The sequence below is a fragment of the Lonchura striata genome, chromosome 11 (genome assembly GCF_046129695.1).
Source record: "Lonchura striata isolate bLonStr1 chromosome 11, bLonStr1.mat, whole genome shotgun sequence".
NCBI classification, from domain to species: Eukaryota; Metazoa; Chordata; class Aves; order Passeriformes; family Estrildidae; genus Lonchura; species Lonchura striata.
The window spans coordinates 22,302,883-22,318,688 of record NC_134613.1 but is presented as its reverse complement, the minus strand read 5'-3'; the positions used below and the strand labels follow the sequence as shown (position 1 = coordinate 22,318,688).

Below are 15,806 nucleotides of genomic sequence, written 5' to 3'. Positions count from 1 at the left end.
GTGGCACTTCACAGGAATTTTAGGCACTGCATTGCAAGATCAGGTACAGATCTGAAAGGAGCTCAGTGCAGTTTGAGGGAGTTCTCTGCTGCTGAGCTGCAGCCTGTGCACCCACACGGGGATTTTAAGCAGAGCAGTTCCATAATGGCCTAGCCACATCAGTCTGATTGTCTTCACACTGAAGTAAAATTCATTGTTTTCAGGGAGTTTGGGCAGTTCACTGACTTAATTTTAGAGCATGTTCCTGAAAATTTCCTATAATGAGTAAATATTATGTGGTGAAAATCAGCTTCTTTTAACTTGAGAGGATTAGCCATAGTGAAAATTTGATGCATCTAAATTGTATCAGCCTTTCCACAAGTGCCTAAGTGTGTGTTGTTTAGTATTGGTAATTTCAGTATCTGTTCTGATCCTGAAGAAAAACAGGAGAGGCTGACAAACCAGTTAAGATTGATTTATTTTTTAGCATGTTAAAAATACCTTATTTTCAGTAAGTTTGTTACAATTCTGGTTGCTTTTTTTCAGTAGAAAAACTGCTACCTCAACCCCCTTTGATGTTGCTGGATCCTCACACACATCTTGAAGAGTCCACATGTCATACAGATACTGGGCAGGATATTATCTTGTCCTCTAACATCACACTGATGATCAGAAACACAAAGTAAAGAGCAAACATGGTGAGGCCCAGTAATTTGTTCATTTTCCATTTACAGGCAGCAATAGAGACAATCACAAACAGGAGCATGAGGAAAAGGAGAACAATTGCACAAAACAAACCATTGCTGCTGACTGCCACAGGGCTGAGGCCATTGAAGATAGAAAAAAGGAACCAGGGAACTGGCAGGCTGCAAGGAAGGGAAAGTAATGAAATAAGTGTTTTAAGGCAGTTCGTTATCTGTATCATAACTAAGCAATTTTTCCAAACTGTTACAGGAAAAAATTATTGTATTCAATATAGCCCAGCTCAATAAATCTAAACTGGATGTTTTTCCTGTCAAAACTGCATTTGGATAATGCTTGCACTATCATAATGCAATTCTAGAGTAAAATAGTTTGAAAATAATACCTAAGAATTAAGTGCCTTGGTGAGCTATAATAAAGAAATGCCCTGATGGTTTAGGATGGGAGATGCAGACACTGATACTGATCTTCCCCAGGAGCTGAATGAGTGACCACATAAAGCTCCTGCCTGTATAGTTCGGACATTAGCCAAAGATGTCTTGCATTTTTGTCTTGAAAAATTGGTAATTTTGTGTTCATTGTTCACCCAATTCACAAAATTGGGTGAAGACAGTGGGCTGAGTTATAACAGTTTGTCTTTCCTTGGATTTGGGTTGGGCTTCTTCAAAAGGAACTGGTTGCTCAGCTGCCTTTCTCTTAACTACAGCTAAAATGAAATTAACTGAGGCATGTCTGGTCTCAAACCAGGTAACTTTGTGTTTCAGAAGAAATGCAGCTCTTAGCCTGGCCCTGGTACTCACCCAACAGTGATGTCAAAGATGTTGCTGCCCACGGAGCTGGACACAGCCATGTCCCCCAAGCCCTTCCGGGCCACGATGACACTGGTGATGAGGTCAGGGATGGATGTGCCTGCTGCCAGTATGGTCAACCCCATAATTTCCTCTGATATCCCAATTGTTTCACCAACCTGATCAAAACAATGTTGGATAGGGCTGTTAGCAGTGGAACATGGAGTGTAATTGCTCTGTGCAGTGTTAGGGTTTGTGCCATATTTGAGTTAAAATCTTCCAAGTCCCATAAATGTGGCAGCATTTTCCTGCTTTATAGGATTAAAATGTTCCATTTTACTGTGTCTGTTGATTCTGGATTTGCTCTGTAGTGTAAGAAATCTGACCACAGTGATGCCAGCTCTGAGCCAAGGTCAAGTTAGCTACAGCACAATTTTTCTGTCCTCAGTCCTCTTCTGGATGTTGTCTACCTTTGCAAATTTAACATCAGCTGTGCAAGATCTAAGGGCCTTTAGAGATGACAATCCTTGGATTTATGGCATGATCACTGTGCATTTGCAATATATATATCACTCAATACAGATTGGGGGCTGTTCCTACAAGATGGAATTATTATTTCCCAGAATATGAGGTGAACATTAGGATGGGGGAGTGAAGAACATTTAGCAGCTTCCAGAATCAGAACTTGTATTTTCCTAGAATTTTAATTAGGTAATGGATAATTATGTTCTGCACAGAAACATTCATTAATGAAAAGTCAGAATTAAGATGAATCTTGATGGTGCTTTTCCTTTCACTAGTGCACAAACTCCCTTGGAAGCTCTCAGAAATGAATGAATCTTTGTGAAATAAAAAAAAAAGGGAATCAAAAATTCCCTTTTGTGTTCTAACAAAACAAATTTTCTACTGTTGTGATGGATGACTGCAGCTGTAATTAATCAGATAAAATGCCACACTAACACTGACCCCTCTCCACCTACTTGTTCTGAAATGGGGATATGCAGAAAGAACAAAGCCTCTCACCTGGTGAGCCCACCACACCATGAGATAAGAGAATGCAGCAATCCAGAGGATGGATCCAAAAAATGTGATGACAAAGAATTTTTTTGATTCCTGTTGAAATCAAGTTTGAAAAGGAAAAAAAAAAGAGAAGTTTCAGGGAAGTTAATAGTCCCCATTGAAAACTATTCACCTGAAACACTTCACTGTAATTGATTGCTTTAACTTGGACCCTGGTCTCTGTTTGCTGTTTTTCAGCTTGATTGGGTGACCTGTAGTTGCTAGAATTTGTGGTTTATTAAATTAAGTCTCTGGAATGGCATTACACTGCAGCTGGGGCTCCTGTCCCACTCCCTGCAGCAGTAACAGCCCTTCAAACTATGCAGACTCCAGACATGGAAAAATGGACCCAGGGACTCTGGCCCAGAGGAAATCCATAGCTCAGTTAATGACTCCAGGAGCAGAAGGAAGGTGGATTCTTACCGAGTTTCTGACATCAGGCAGAGTGCTCCAGAGAGGAAAGACAATGGGAAAGAGGAAAAGGTAAATTGCTTGTTTTGTTCTTGATTCTGGCCATTCCAGAGATAAGGGCTCATCATTCTCATCACCCTCTGTGCTGTCACCATCACTGTCGTCCTGGCTCTCAGAGCTGCTGTCATCTGAGGTGTCACTGCTTGACAGGGGCTGTACCTCAGAATAAAAAATCAAAAAGCCAATATATTTCCACAATAACAAGGAGCTGCAGTTACTCACTGTGGCCTCACCTGAGCAGAGCTCACATTTGTAACCTGCTGAGGGCAGCCACAGCTCTTGTGGGACAGGACCCAGGCACACCCCAACCCTGTACATGTGTATTGTTAACTAATTGACATCCATTAACTAGAACCACCTTTTAGACACAAATATTTCATGTCCTTGAAAAAACCTTTTTTTTTCATTGGAACTGCCAAATAACATCACCCAAAAGGGATTTGGGGAGCAAAACATAACAGTCTGCTGGTGAGCACAGGACAGGCAGGTGCTCTTCTCTCCTCTTACCCTGGAGTACCCTCTGACCTCAGAAGAGTCACTTGAGGGGACAATACTATCCAGTAACACTTGGTGTCGTAATTTGGACCCAATTTGTGTTTGTAAGCCAAAGTGTTTCATCCAGCATCTTAAATTACTACACAGAGAGCCTATTTATAGATGTGAGCATGGGTTGGGTCCTGTCCCAACAGCTCTGGAGAGGGAAGAAGGAAAGTACACGTAAAGGTCAGCCTGGGTGGGCACTTAGTGCCTGTGCTCCTGGTTTTGATACCTGTCCATCCTGTGGCACATCTGCCTTCTGTGTACCTTTGCTGGGCTCAGAGTCACTGGCAGGAATTACCTGGACGCTGCTTGGTGCTTTCTTTCCCTCTTCTGCAAAAGCAATAAGAAGGAATGCTGGTTTCAGTCATCCTGGATGGGTGGCCACCATATCAGGGCATCACCTTCCCTGTGACCAGAGCTTTGAGCTCCCCACCACACTGATGGTATTGCAGGTTAAGTACCCTCAGATTGCTTTGGTTTATTGTGTCCTCCTTGACTGCTGTGATTGTGTTTGGCAGATCTGGGCAGAATTTGGCCTACCTGGAATAGAGTGAGACCTTGGTGCCCCTCTGACCTTCCATGCAGAACTGCTGTAAGGGGCAGGGAAATGCTAATTACCTCATCTACAGCTGATGAGAATTTCTTGGTTTCTTTCTGGATTCTGACGATTATATTAAAACCAACCTTAAAACCCAGAAAAGATGTAAAGCTTTGCTTCTCAGGTTCCCCCCGCCAGCTTCCCCCCTCCCTTCATAGATCACAGCATTCTCCAGGGACCTGATACTCTTCAAGGCTTCTGAGAAATGACCAGGATGTGCTGCCAGACTTTAATCCCTGGTCCTTTGGTGGGTATTCAAAAGCAAATAGAAAAGTGCTGACACATACAAGGAAGTAACTGCAATGTCCTGCTGTTTCTGCATTAACCTGCATAGCCAAGAGGAACACAGAAACCTCTGTGGGAACAGAGCAGAAATATGGATAACAGAGCAGGGATGAGGGATTGAAGTCAGTGTGGTATTTATAGCATGCACCAAGAATTTACTTGGGGTTTAAACAGTGTTTTTCTTGAATTTGGGCTCGTTCACCTCCATGAAGCCCAGAATTGGAAGGTGCTCAGGTGCCTGGGTCATGTGCAGCTGGGACCTTCCACACCAAAGTTTCTTGGTGTTCAACATCTTCAGCCTTGCTGGCAACACAAATCTGTGTTGTAGCACAGGTCAGCTCTGGCTCCAAGGCAGCCTTTGTGTCAGGAGTGACTGACAGAGGGCAGATCTAGGTTAAATGTTAGATTAGAAATGCTTCCATGTGAGAGTGGTGAGGTCCCAGCACAGGTTGCCCAGACAAGCTGTGGCTGCCCCTGGATCCCTGGAAGTGTCCGAGGCCAGGTTGGACAGGGCTTGGAGCACCTGGGATGGTAGAAGGTATCCCTGCCCATGGCAGGGGGTGGAATGGGATGGTCTCTAAGGTTCCTTCCAACCCAAACCATTATATGATTCTGTGATTCTATTACAGGAAGGGTGCACAGGTCCTTGGAATTGATACAGATACAGTGTAGATTAATCCTTCTGGAGGAACCTTCTGTGCCCTTCTGCAAGTGTGTGAAGGTACTTTGTTTTAACAAACACCTTATTTGCAGGGTCTACCAAAGGCCAGCAGCACCCAGTGCTGTCTGCAGTGCCCTGATTTCCCTCCTGCACTTTTCTATGGACATTTCCAGTCCATCCTTGCAGCTCTCCCTGCCCTGCCTCACTACCAGCTCCTCTGGGGATGGCTGCTCCTGCCCATGTGCATCAATCGATGCCTGCTGCATTGTTACAGCAGCCATCTGTGCCCAGTAACAGCACAAAAATTTGTGTTAGACCCCAGGGTTTCCATGCCTGCCCTTGGGCTTTGTGTGCTGGGAAGGTGAGGGCTTGCAGTGCAAAGCAAGGCAAACAGCGCTGGCTCTTCCTGCACTCACCTGGCTGGGAGCCTTGTCCTTCCAGGGTCTCAGCCTTGACCTTGGCCACATTGCTTAGGATGTCAACCCTGTCTTTCAATTTTGCTGTGGGTGAGAAGGACACGATCATCAGGGGCTATCACTGCAAAGTCCCCCTGGACCTGCCTCCCTCAACATACACATGCTCTTGCCTCCTTCCTCCTGCAGGTGCTGCAGCCAGTGCTGCCCCAGGGTTGGTTCTAGCTGTGACCTCAGGTTTTGGCTGCTGCTAGGTGGTCATAGCTTTGTATTTAACTGCTTAGTGCTACAGCAATTACACCAGCAATTTGTCATGGAACTATTTAAAGACACCCTAGAGCGATGCTTAAAATTTTAACTTTTATATTTTCTAGATTTGGTACTGCATTAGTACATAACTCTGAACTTAATAGAGTGTTATCAAGTTCTCTCCACAGTTCAGTCAGACAAAACAATCCTTTTCCAGCCCCAGAACTAAGGACAGCATTGAGGCTTCAGGCCCAAAGGATACAAACAGCAAACTGAGGAGAGCAATTTGGGAGGATGGGACTGCATAACCTGAAGCTGTAATTGGACAATTAACCCCACTATGGAAATGGACCAAAAGTTATAAAAGTGTGAAAATGTGTGACCTGCGTCCATCTTGGGTGTAGCCATGGCCGGGAGCTTGCACTGCCCAAGGTGTATCCTTTGAAGGCATTTTTAATGATACCTACTTTATTCCTGTAACACTGCCTAGCCTCTGTTTTAGCTAGCCTCTCAAGGCATCAAGAGGAATGAGAAATCCTTTCCAGGTCAGTAATACAAAGCATATCTGTACTTTATAGGAAGAAAATGCAGAAAGAACAGACGAGGAGTTTTGGTGCAATATCATCTTGTTCCCAATGGACTATTGATTTTTTTTCCTAGGCTAGATTATGAGCAAACTAAAAATGACACCTTCCCCCTGCCATGTGGCTGTTGAAGAGGCTTTAGGGTGCTGCTTGCAGCCTGGGGAACTAATGGGAATGGAAAATAAACACCTTTTATCTTCCAGTTCCCTGGAAAATTATTGATTTTTCTAAGTAGACACAAGTATCTCCTGCTGGAGCTGATCTGAATTCCTGGTATCCAGGTTCAGCATCGTTCAGGCTGTCTGAGAGATGTTCTTCACCAGCACAGGTTTGGTGCTCTACTTCTGGGACAGCTGAGAGCTTCTTCCACTGTGAACCAAGCTCTGCCTTACTTAGTTGGGCTGCTTTTTTTACTGTTTTACAGTTTACTGTGGAATTGTGTGTCTCTGTAGTTGTTTTTTGCTCAAATATCTGACTGCTGACTCTGAATGAAAGTGAATGAGAATGGGCTCAAAGAAAAGCCCCATTTTGCTCTAATCTATGTCCTGTGTTGAGCTGTACACCAAATGACTGGGGGTCACTGGTTTGCACATGGGCAGTAGCCACAAGAATTGGCCAATGCTGTGTTTGGCTTGTGTGCAGGGCTGTAAAATAATTTTCTCTGAAAGTTTTATCACATTGATTTTATCTACTGTGTTGTTGACTATGCACCCAGAAGGTGCAGTTGTCATATTGCCTCAAGGGTAGGGCCCTGCCATTTTATTAATCACAGTGACATTGAGATAATAGAAATAGCATGTCCAGCCATGTGGGCAGAACTATTGTTCTGAGCTGAACCTTGTGAAAATCAGTACATTCTGCTGTATGTATATATCCAATAACTGGGCCCAACTCAGACAGGAAGACCTCAGGGGATGAGTCCTACTCTGGTGAGATTCCTGCTACTGTCCAACAGAAACATTTTTCACCAGCTGGGATTTCCATTGAGCACTGGGATGGTTGGCTGAGATGAAACTATCGTGGAGTACCAGAATGGTTTGGGTTGGAAGGGGCCTTAAAACCCATCCAGTCCCACGTCCCTGCCATGAGCAGGGACACCTTCCACTATCCCAGGGTGATCCAGGCTCCATCCATCCTGGCCTTGGACACTTCCAGGGATCCAGGGGCAGTCACAGCTTCTCTGGGCACCTGTGCCAGGGCCTCGCCACCTTGTAGGTAAGAATTTCTAATCTAAATTATCATTTCTTCTCCTTTGAAAGGCTGGCTGAGATTCAAGAGCTTGACTCTTCCATGCTCCTTGTCAATACTGAAGGTCAGGGGATGTGAAGTTTTGGCTTCCTTCCCCCTGTGCTCATGCACATCCCTCAGTCCAGGGGTGACCTTTTGCTCCCAGTCTCCTCTAAGCACTGGGCAATACATCCTTCTGTTTGGCTTTTCCCTGAAGCTGCTGCAACAGCTCCAGTCAGCAGGGTCAGAGCGGTCAGGCTCAGCCTGAGATTATGGAAATTGAAGCTCCTGGCTTGCTGCCCTGAGCCAGGCCCCAGGCTGGGAGTGCTGGGTGGAGCCCGGGAGCATCTCTGTCAGGATAAACAGATTAGGCCCAGCCACTGTCCAGCTCTCATGAGATCAGCCTCGTTTAAAAGGGTGTTAATTCCCCTGACACACAGTTCCTGCAGGAGGGACTGAGACTGGAGGCAGAGCTGGCTCTGAGCTGGCCAGATCTGCAGGTCAGCACGGGGAGGAAGGATGTCCATGGGCTCAGTCCGGGCTGTGCAGGATCAGCTGTGCAGGGCAGTGTCCCTCTCAGTCCCCTGGGGCATTCACTGCTGGCAACTGTCCCCAGAGCTCAGAACCCATCACACAGGACATGTCTATGTCCAGTGGCCCTGAGATGCTCTCCAGGAGAATTCTTCTATGAATTGACAGCATCCAGAATGGACTTCAGGTGGCAACTGAGCTTCTACCTTGAATTTCACTCTTACATTTAATTCACTCTTTGGCTCTAATATTCAATCTAACAGGATTGACAACACAATCAGCAGGAAGGATTTTTTCTTTACAATTTTGCATGAACCTGAAGGAATTGGAGATTCTGTTGTATAGAAGTGGAAGTTTAAAAAATAGTCTTGTGATTCCTTTTTCCCCTGTGGATCTGAAATGCTAATGAAGCAAGGAGAAGCTGTAGCTGCCTTCAGCCTTCTCCAGCCTGCAACAGTGCCCACTGCTCTGGTCTAATTTCCAAAATCATTACCTTGTTAACTGGGGCATAGTGAGGGCAGGCAGCTCTGACAATCTCTCTGCTGGAGCCTTTTGCTTCATTCAAAAAGAAATGTAAGCTTCTGTTTTGTTCCCTGTGTGACTAGAGTTTAAAGAGTCTGGCGGTAAGGCTAGAGGTTCAGAAATGAGAGGGTTCCTGGGCATTTCCAAAATCTTTGCTCCCTTTACTTCCCCAACAGTTCCCTCTGGTGTCTAATGGGATGGTCTGGAAAAGATCTCATGCTCTTCTTCTACTCACTTTCCCAGGAAACTGGGAAAAGGACAAAAGAACAAACTTGCTAGAAATTCCTAATTAAAAAAAGGCACATTGAAGGTAAAATGTTCTATCAAAAATATAATTCAGGATGCCATGTAAATATTAGAACTTCTAAAGTAAACACATAGTCTCTCTGAGACAAAGACTTACGTAATGATACCTTCCTAATGCAAAAAGAAATAACCTCACATTCTGAACTCATTCCACTCTTCAAAAGAGAAATTTTGTTTCACACAAGGGATGTTGCAGCTTTGCATTTCACACTTCTACTGTATTTCCAAGACCTCTGCCCCTTAAAGTTGGGTTTGGAGGCCCAGTGCTGGCAGCTTTTCTATGTTTTGGACCTTGCTCCACTGAAACCACTTCTGTGCTGCCCAAATAAAAAGCGAGGGCAGCCAAAAGAAGGAAACCCTACAGAATCCTGATTGCAGCAGGTTCAGTGAGGAACAGCTGGGCAACCTTTCCCTTCTGTCGAGTGCTCATTTCCACAGCCTGTAAGAGTGTTGATGCTACAGGCCTTGACAAGAAGGAACAAGGGCCCTTGAGGAAAGATAAATTGCTTTGGGATCATCTTTTATGTGGCAGCCTAATTACAGAAATGTGCCTGTATAGAGTGCTGCACACACAGCAAAGGGAGGGATGGTGTTGGTGATCCATGGGAAGCAGGTACAGCTGTCCCCAGAGTCCCACAGGGCTGCTGTTAACACAGGACCAGGAACTATTATCATATCAGAACACAAGTCCCTACATAAGCCTTGGCAGGTTCAAATCCTTTTCCACATCCTTCCTTGGGATGTCATTCCATCTCTTTGGCCAAGCTCCTCAAGGCACTTAGGTTTCCCAGGTTACGCAAAAATTCCTTTTCTCCAAACTCTCTTTTCTTTAAGCAGGAAGTTATCAGATTAAGGAGTATCTCCTACAAGTCACACAGGATTTGGCACATTGGCTCCTTGATTTTTACGTGCTGAGCTGTTGTAGTATCAGTAATTTCATTGTTATATTTTATAAGGCGGTGCCTCATTTCTCACAGCCTTGAGTGGAGCAGGCAGGTACCTGGGGCAGAGGTTTTGCCATTAACTCAGTGGCGTTATTAAAGGCTCTGGGATATAAAACCCTCCTGGAGAGGCTGCTGCAGCCCATCCCCGCACGGTCCCTGCGGTAGCAGGCGCACATACACACGGTCACACTCCCATCTAGTGGCTGCCGCACACACACACGGGAACTCACACCCTGCCGGGCCGCCGGGTGCTGGATATCAGGGAAAATTTCTGCTCCCAAAGGGTTCTCAAGCCCTGGCACAGGGAGTCACCATCCCCGGAGGGATTTAAAGGCTGTGCCTTGCAGTGCTGGGGGAACAGTCGGATTTGATGATCTTAAAGGTCTTTTTCAACCAAAATGATTCTGTGATTCTATGTATTGAGTAGGGAAGTTCTCTTTGAGAGAAGATCCAATCTGGTCCCCGGTCCTGTTTATTCTATATTCACAAGGCCTGGGAACAGCAGCCTCTTCAGCAAGGACAGTGGAAATCTCCCAGCAGCCTATTCTGGGCTGAACTGGCAGGGTTCTTCTTGGCCTTAGCTGCCAACCTCAGCCCCACACAACTCTCCTGCTGAGGAGTCCCAGAGTTTCACAAGGGCACCAACCTGGATCAGAAAGCCAAACTTATGGTGGCCTGGGGATGGCAATACTGCACAGAGACATTTAGAGGTGTGGGAAGATGCTGGGAGGTCTCTGAGTGGCAGCAGCCCCTCAATTCTGGCACTTTCTGATGCTCAAGGCAATGGGACAGGTTTTGGGTCTATCCTGGTGCTGCTGATACAGTCTTTTGGAGGCACAAGAGGCAAGAAACAAACCCTGATGAGTCTGGCTCTTGTTAGGCTACTGTTGACAACACATTGGGTGCCTGCACTGGAATCTGTCAAAGCAGACACTGATCTGCCTTTGCTGTCCTCCTCCAGCCTCCTTTGTTCCCTCGATCAGTTTGTGCATCTAGGATTCTGATCTGGAGAGTCCTCTTTGTAACCTCTGTGAGGGACACAAGAAGTGTTGATCTGCTTAGCTTCAATCTCTCTTTGAATGGGCAGCAGATAATCTCTTTAGAACAAGTAGGGCAGTGGAGGGGTGGGGCATATTCTGAGCTAGGAAAGAAAATCTTAAAGATGTTTTTTGTTAATGTGCTTCACTATTTATTTGAAAATAAACCTCCACAGTGTGATTGGATTAATGTTAATATAAAGCAACACATTAAAAGGTTGTGTACAAAGACCCTGGTCTGACTGGAGATGAGTCTTCTCTGCACCCTGGGCAGTTTAAAAGAGGTCTTGGACCTGAGCTGGTCATTCCCTGGCCCTGGGGAGCAGCCAGGGCTGTGGGCACACTTTGTCATGGCAATGATGATAGGTGGGCTTTTAGAGGTGTCAGCCTGAATCACACAGAATTGGCCTCACCATCATGATTAGAATCTCAGCTGGGATTTTAACCACTGTCAAAAAGAGAGTTCTTCAAGGGTTTTAACCTCTTTTTGTGCTGCTGTTTCAGGGCTTGGATGAGGTCTGAGCTAAGAAGAGGAAGATGGGATGTGCTACATGAGAGAGGAAGCCTGTAACTCAGGTTTGCTGCCCTTGAAGTCAGAGAGACAGCAGGGATGTCACCACTTCCAGGGACCCCATCAGCAGCAGCTGCCACCACAGCAGTAACCAGTTTGACACAGGAAAAGTAGATTGGCAGGACCAAAACATGAGGTGTTTGTCCTTGCCAGACACAATTAGAAGGGGCACATCCCACTGTCACAGAGCTCCCCACACCTGACACCATCTGCGATACTCAGCTGCACCCTAAGGGTGAGTTGCTGACCCCAAAATACTGATTGTCTTCCCAGTGGAACCCCTCAGGGCTGTGAACCCAAGGCCCTCTGGTGTGGAGCATCCACTCACCTTCTGCCAGGGGGTCCAGGGTGTGGATCATGAGCTGGACGATGGTGCCGCGCATCTGGGAGTTGTGCAGGGAGGCCGAGCTGCTGCCCCGCTGCAGGCCTGGCCCAGGCTGTGGGGAGGCACAGAGCCAGTCAGTTCCAGCTTCTTTGTTCTCTGCATCAGACAAGGCCTCTCCAGGCCATGGGGCAGCAATTCAACAGCAACAGTGTTCAGTGTTTGCTATGGGAAAGGACAGACCCCGCCACCCTCTACTATGACAGCCCAGGAAGAAATTTAGCCACGAGACCAGATAAGAAGAGTCACTTTCTAAATTTCTATATGACTGTTTTAGAGCAGAGAATGAGCACCACTCTTCTAATTAAATCTACCTGGGAAGCCTGAGCTGCCTCTTAAATTTTATAAAAATTCCTTAAAGAACAGGACTCAGACTGGTGTCCTCTTAAGCAATTGTGCCTGATATGATACAGGCTTTGGGGCAGTTTCTTGACACAGGAATTGACACTTTTATTTATGGCCTGATATGGGGAGAGATTCAAAATACCATGACTTCAGATCCCTGTAAAGTTGCTTAGACCTACCTGCAGCTTCCTCACATCTGGTGGCTTCATTGTTCCATCATCTACAGCTGCCCTGCTTGTCTGCAAACAATGAAGAACAGAAATAACCAATCACCTCTGCTGCTTCAGGATCTAATGATCCTTCAGGCTGCTGCCTGTGTGGAAGTGGCACAACTGACACAAATGTCCATGGACGCTACTGAAAGAGCCAAAGCCATGAGCCTCCTTAAAACTACTGGCTTCTGAGAAAAGCAAGATTCTACCTAAAGCCTCCCAGTAAGGATGCAGGCACCTGGGGGCAGACTCACAACTGATTCCTGTAGCTACAGACAGACCCAGACTTCATCCCCAAACATCTGTATCCTTACTCATTTTCCAGCAAAGTGAAGGTTCAAAGAGGGAGTTTTTAACAGTGATTAGCATTACTTTCCATCATTTATCATTTCTGTGATTAATTTCTCCCAAGGGATAGGTTCAGCAGCTCTCTGTTACACTACTAAACATTAGTGAGAGTTCTCTGTAAACTTCAAATGCAGGGCTGGATCTAATTTGTGATGCTTGGTGATGTCCACAGTGATGTGTGTGTGTCACTGCAGTTTCTTACATGTGTATCCCACTGGAATGTAACCCAGGAGCTTTCAGGACTCCCAGCTGTGAGCACTGGCAGAACAAACCAGCAGTAGGAAAGAGAAGCAGTTTCTCAATTTCTGCACCACTTCAGCTATCCTCACTCTCTTTATCTGCTTCCTTCCTTTCCTTAAATGATGTGGAGTATCAGGATCAGAAGGCAAAGCATGTTTGAGGGCCAGGGACACATCTGACTAGCAGAGCATGCAGTGCCAGGGGACAGTTTGAAATCTGCTGGCACGGAACTGGGTTTGGGCACTTCACTCTGGTGCCAAATGTTGCCCAGGAGAGCAGGCAGTGGTTGCTAAAGCTGCCAGATGCCATTCTGTGCTGCTGATCGGTTAAGGAGTGATACCATCAGCATCCCAGCAACACATCTGGCTTCAGAGAGGGAAAAGAGAATTTCCTCCAACATCTCTCAGTTGCAAGAGGCTGGGACAGAAGCCTTCTCTCCCATTTACCAGAATTGTCCAATCTTATTCCCAGACCAAGAATGTGTTCCTGCAAGTGTTCTTTCTGAAACTTCTTTTGAACAACCAAGTAAGCAAAATCCCACACATCTTTGAAAGTAGCTAAGAGATATTTAGTAATTGCAAAGGTAGAACTCCCTTTTAGTGATGTTCTCCAGTTTCTTAGAATCTCTCTAGTTTGCATTTTCCCCATTTTAAAACTATAAATTTTACTAGTACCTGTACTCTGAGGTTCAAATATGTGCTTTGTGAAGGAGATGCAGTTTTTCTTTGTGGTTTACACTAGTTATTTCCAACTTGCTCTCTGAACTCTAAGGACACCAACCTTCTGTATATGCTCTGCTGGTGCTGCCTGCACAGCATTTAGCTTCTTTTTCAGCTCCTGCTTCACCCATTGCTCCAGGAACACATTCTGTTTCATGGTGAACACGTATGTGGCATAGGCAGTCAGTAAAAGGAGGCTTTCCCACCAATCAATGACACTGTCTAGGAAAAACAGGATGAGCATCAGTAAGTCTACAATGTAGAATGTGATGTCTCTAAATAAGGGCCACCATGTCAGGTGGAGTATCTGCCTCGAGAAGAGGGCACAGGTGCCAATGACAAAGAGGATATTAAACACTGCTGAGCCCACAATGGTACCGATGCCAACATTGCTGTGTGAGATGAAGACGCCTATGAGGGATGTGAAGAGTTCTGGTGCTGATCCACCTGCTGCCATGAAGGTGGCTCCAGCCACATCTTCAGAGATCTCCAACTTCTCAGTGATCACTCCCAAAGCAGGCACAAAATACTCATCACACACTATGGCCAAGGCCACAAACACATACATCATGCCAAAGATGTGAAGGACAACCCACCCTTGCCTGCGTTCTTCCACACTGAACAGGTCCTGGGGATATTCTCCTTTGGACTCATAGGGTGGTTTTTCATCTGGGGAGCTTTCACTGGCATTTTCTTGCTGTGGTGTTGTCCCCACTGATGTGGTGACGGGCACGGCTGGCTCAGGATCCACATAGATGCAGTGCCTTATTTTGGGTGCTGTGGCATTGCCTCTTACAGCAGTCTTGTTGCTGGGGAGGTCCCTGGAGGTCACTTTGACAGGGTCCGTGGGTTGGGGGGCTCTGTGTGATGCTGGAAGGGCAGAGGGGCTGAACTGGAGCTGACAGACAGAGAAGACCAACACTATGGCAAGCAAGAAGAGGATTCGGTTCCTCCGTAGCCATCTCCTCCGTGGTAAATGCATTTCCTAAAGGTTCAAAACTCAGAGCTGTGTCCAGAAGACACTGAAGACTTCACTTGGTCAGCAGTTTGCTATCTGGACCATCAGGAGTGGAACTACACAGCACAATTAATAGCTGATCTGGAGCATCAGGAGTGGAACTGCACAGCACAAAATGGGGAATCCTGCAAAAGAAAATCTGGTGTGAAAAACAAAGTACTGCAACTTTCCACCATTTGGGCAGCAACACTTCACTGATTGCTTGTCTATTTTTCAATAAAAACAAATGGACTTAAATGAGTAAAGAGATATCTAGATCCAGGTTTCAGTCTATTTTTAGTGTGACTGTAGGCTACGCTGATTAATAATCAAAGATTTGGTTTAAGAGAATGGAGTTGTCCAATCCAAGCTGAATTCTGGTTCCACCAAATGCCCATATCCAGGAGCTGTTAAGGACTTCATTGATCAGAGTCCAGTTATTATTCTGTAATATTATCAACTGGGTCAGTGTTGTGCAGAAAGAGTAGATATGGCTTCTGTCAAGGAACCAACTTTAAATTGCTAAAAATGATGCTCTGTAGACAAGACCAAGCTGTTCAAACCTCCCTGCTAAACCAGTTATTCACCAAAATAACCCCAGGAGGATGGAAACTGGTTTAGATGCGATGCTTCTCCATGGCTCTCCAGCCTTTCACTTCCCAGGAAACCATCCAAGGAAGGGTGAGGTTTTTCCTTCAGTTTGAGCAGAGGGTGAGAAGACCATGGTTCTAGTAAAATTGTGGGTGCTGAGCAGCCATTTGTTTCTATGACTACATCTTTTCAGGGCTTTCTGTAGAAATCAGAACTGGCAAAGTGGAATTGTAATCATACCTTTTATTAGGGGGTAATTAGCATATCTTGCATAATTATGTGAACAGCATTTAGAAAGGGAGAGAAATTGTAAATGCCAGAGTGACAGTGCCTGCAGCTGTGACAGCATGGGGACAGTGTTTTGGGACTGGACAGAATTCACTCTTCAGCACTGCTTGAATGTTTTACCTGAGAATGACACTCGATGGATTTTTTTTTTTTTCCAGAGTGGGCATGTTACATTATTCTTTAGCTGTGAATCATAGTTTTCTAGGCCATTCTCAGA

The 15,806-nt window shown here is 45.6% G+C and overlaps 1 protein-coding gene across 1 annotated transcript; it reads right to left on the bottom strand.

The window, feature by feature from the left end:
- Positions 1 to 595: 595 nt before the first annotated feature.
- Positions 596 to 14,695, bottom strand: SLC24A1 (solute carrier family 24 member 1). Its single transcript, XM_077785948.1, has 9 exons — positions 13,775 to 14,695; positions 12,374 to 12,433; positions 11,796 to 11,904; positions 5,476 to 5,583; positions 3,769 to 3,854; positions 2,952 to 3,152; positions 2,493 to 2,582; positions 1,482 to 1,648; positions 596 to 845 (listed from the first exon to the last, which is right to left on the bottom strand). Exons 1-9 carry the CDS (start codon positions 14,693 to 14,695, stop codon positions 596 to 598), a joined length of 1,992 nt encoding a protein of 663 aa, XP_077642074.1.
- Between the last annotated feature and the right edge of the window lie 1,111 nt (positions 14,696 to 15,806).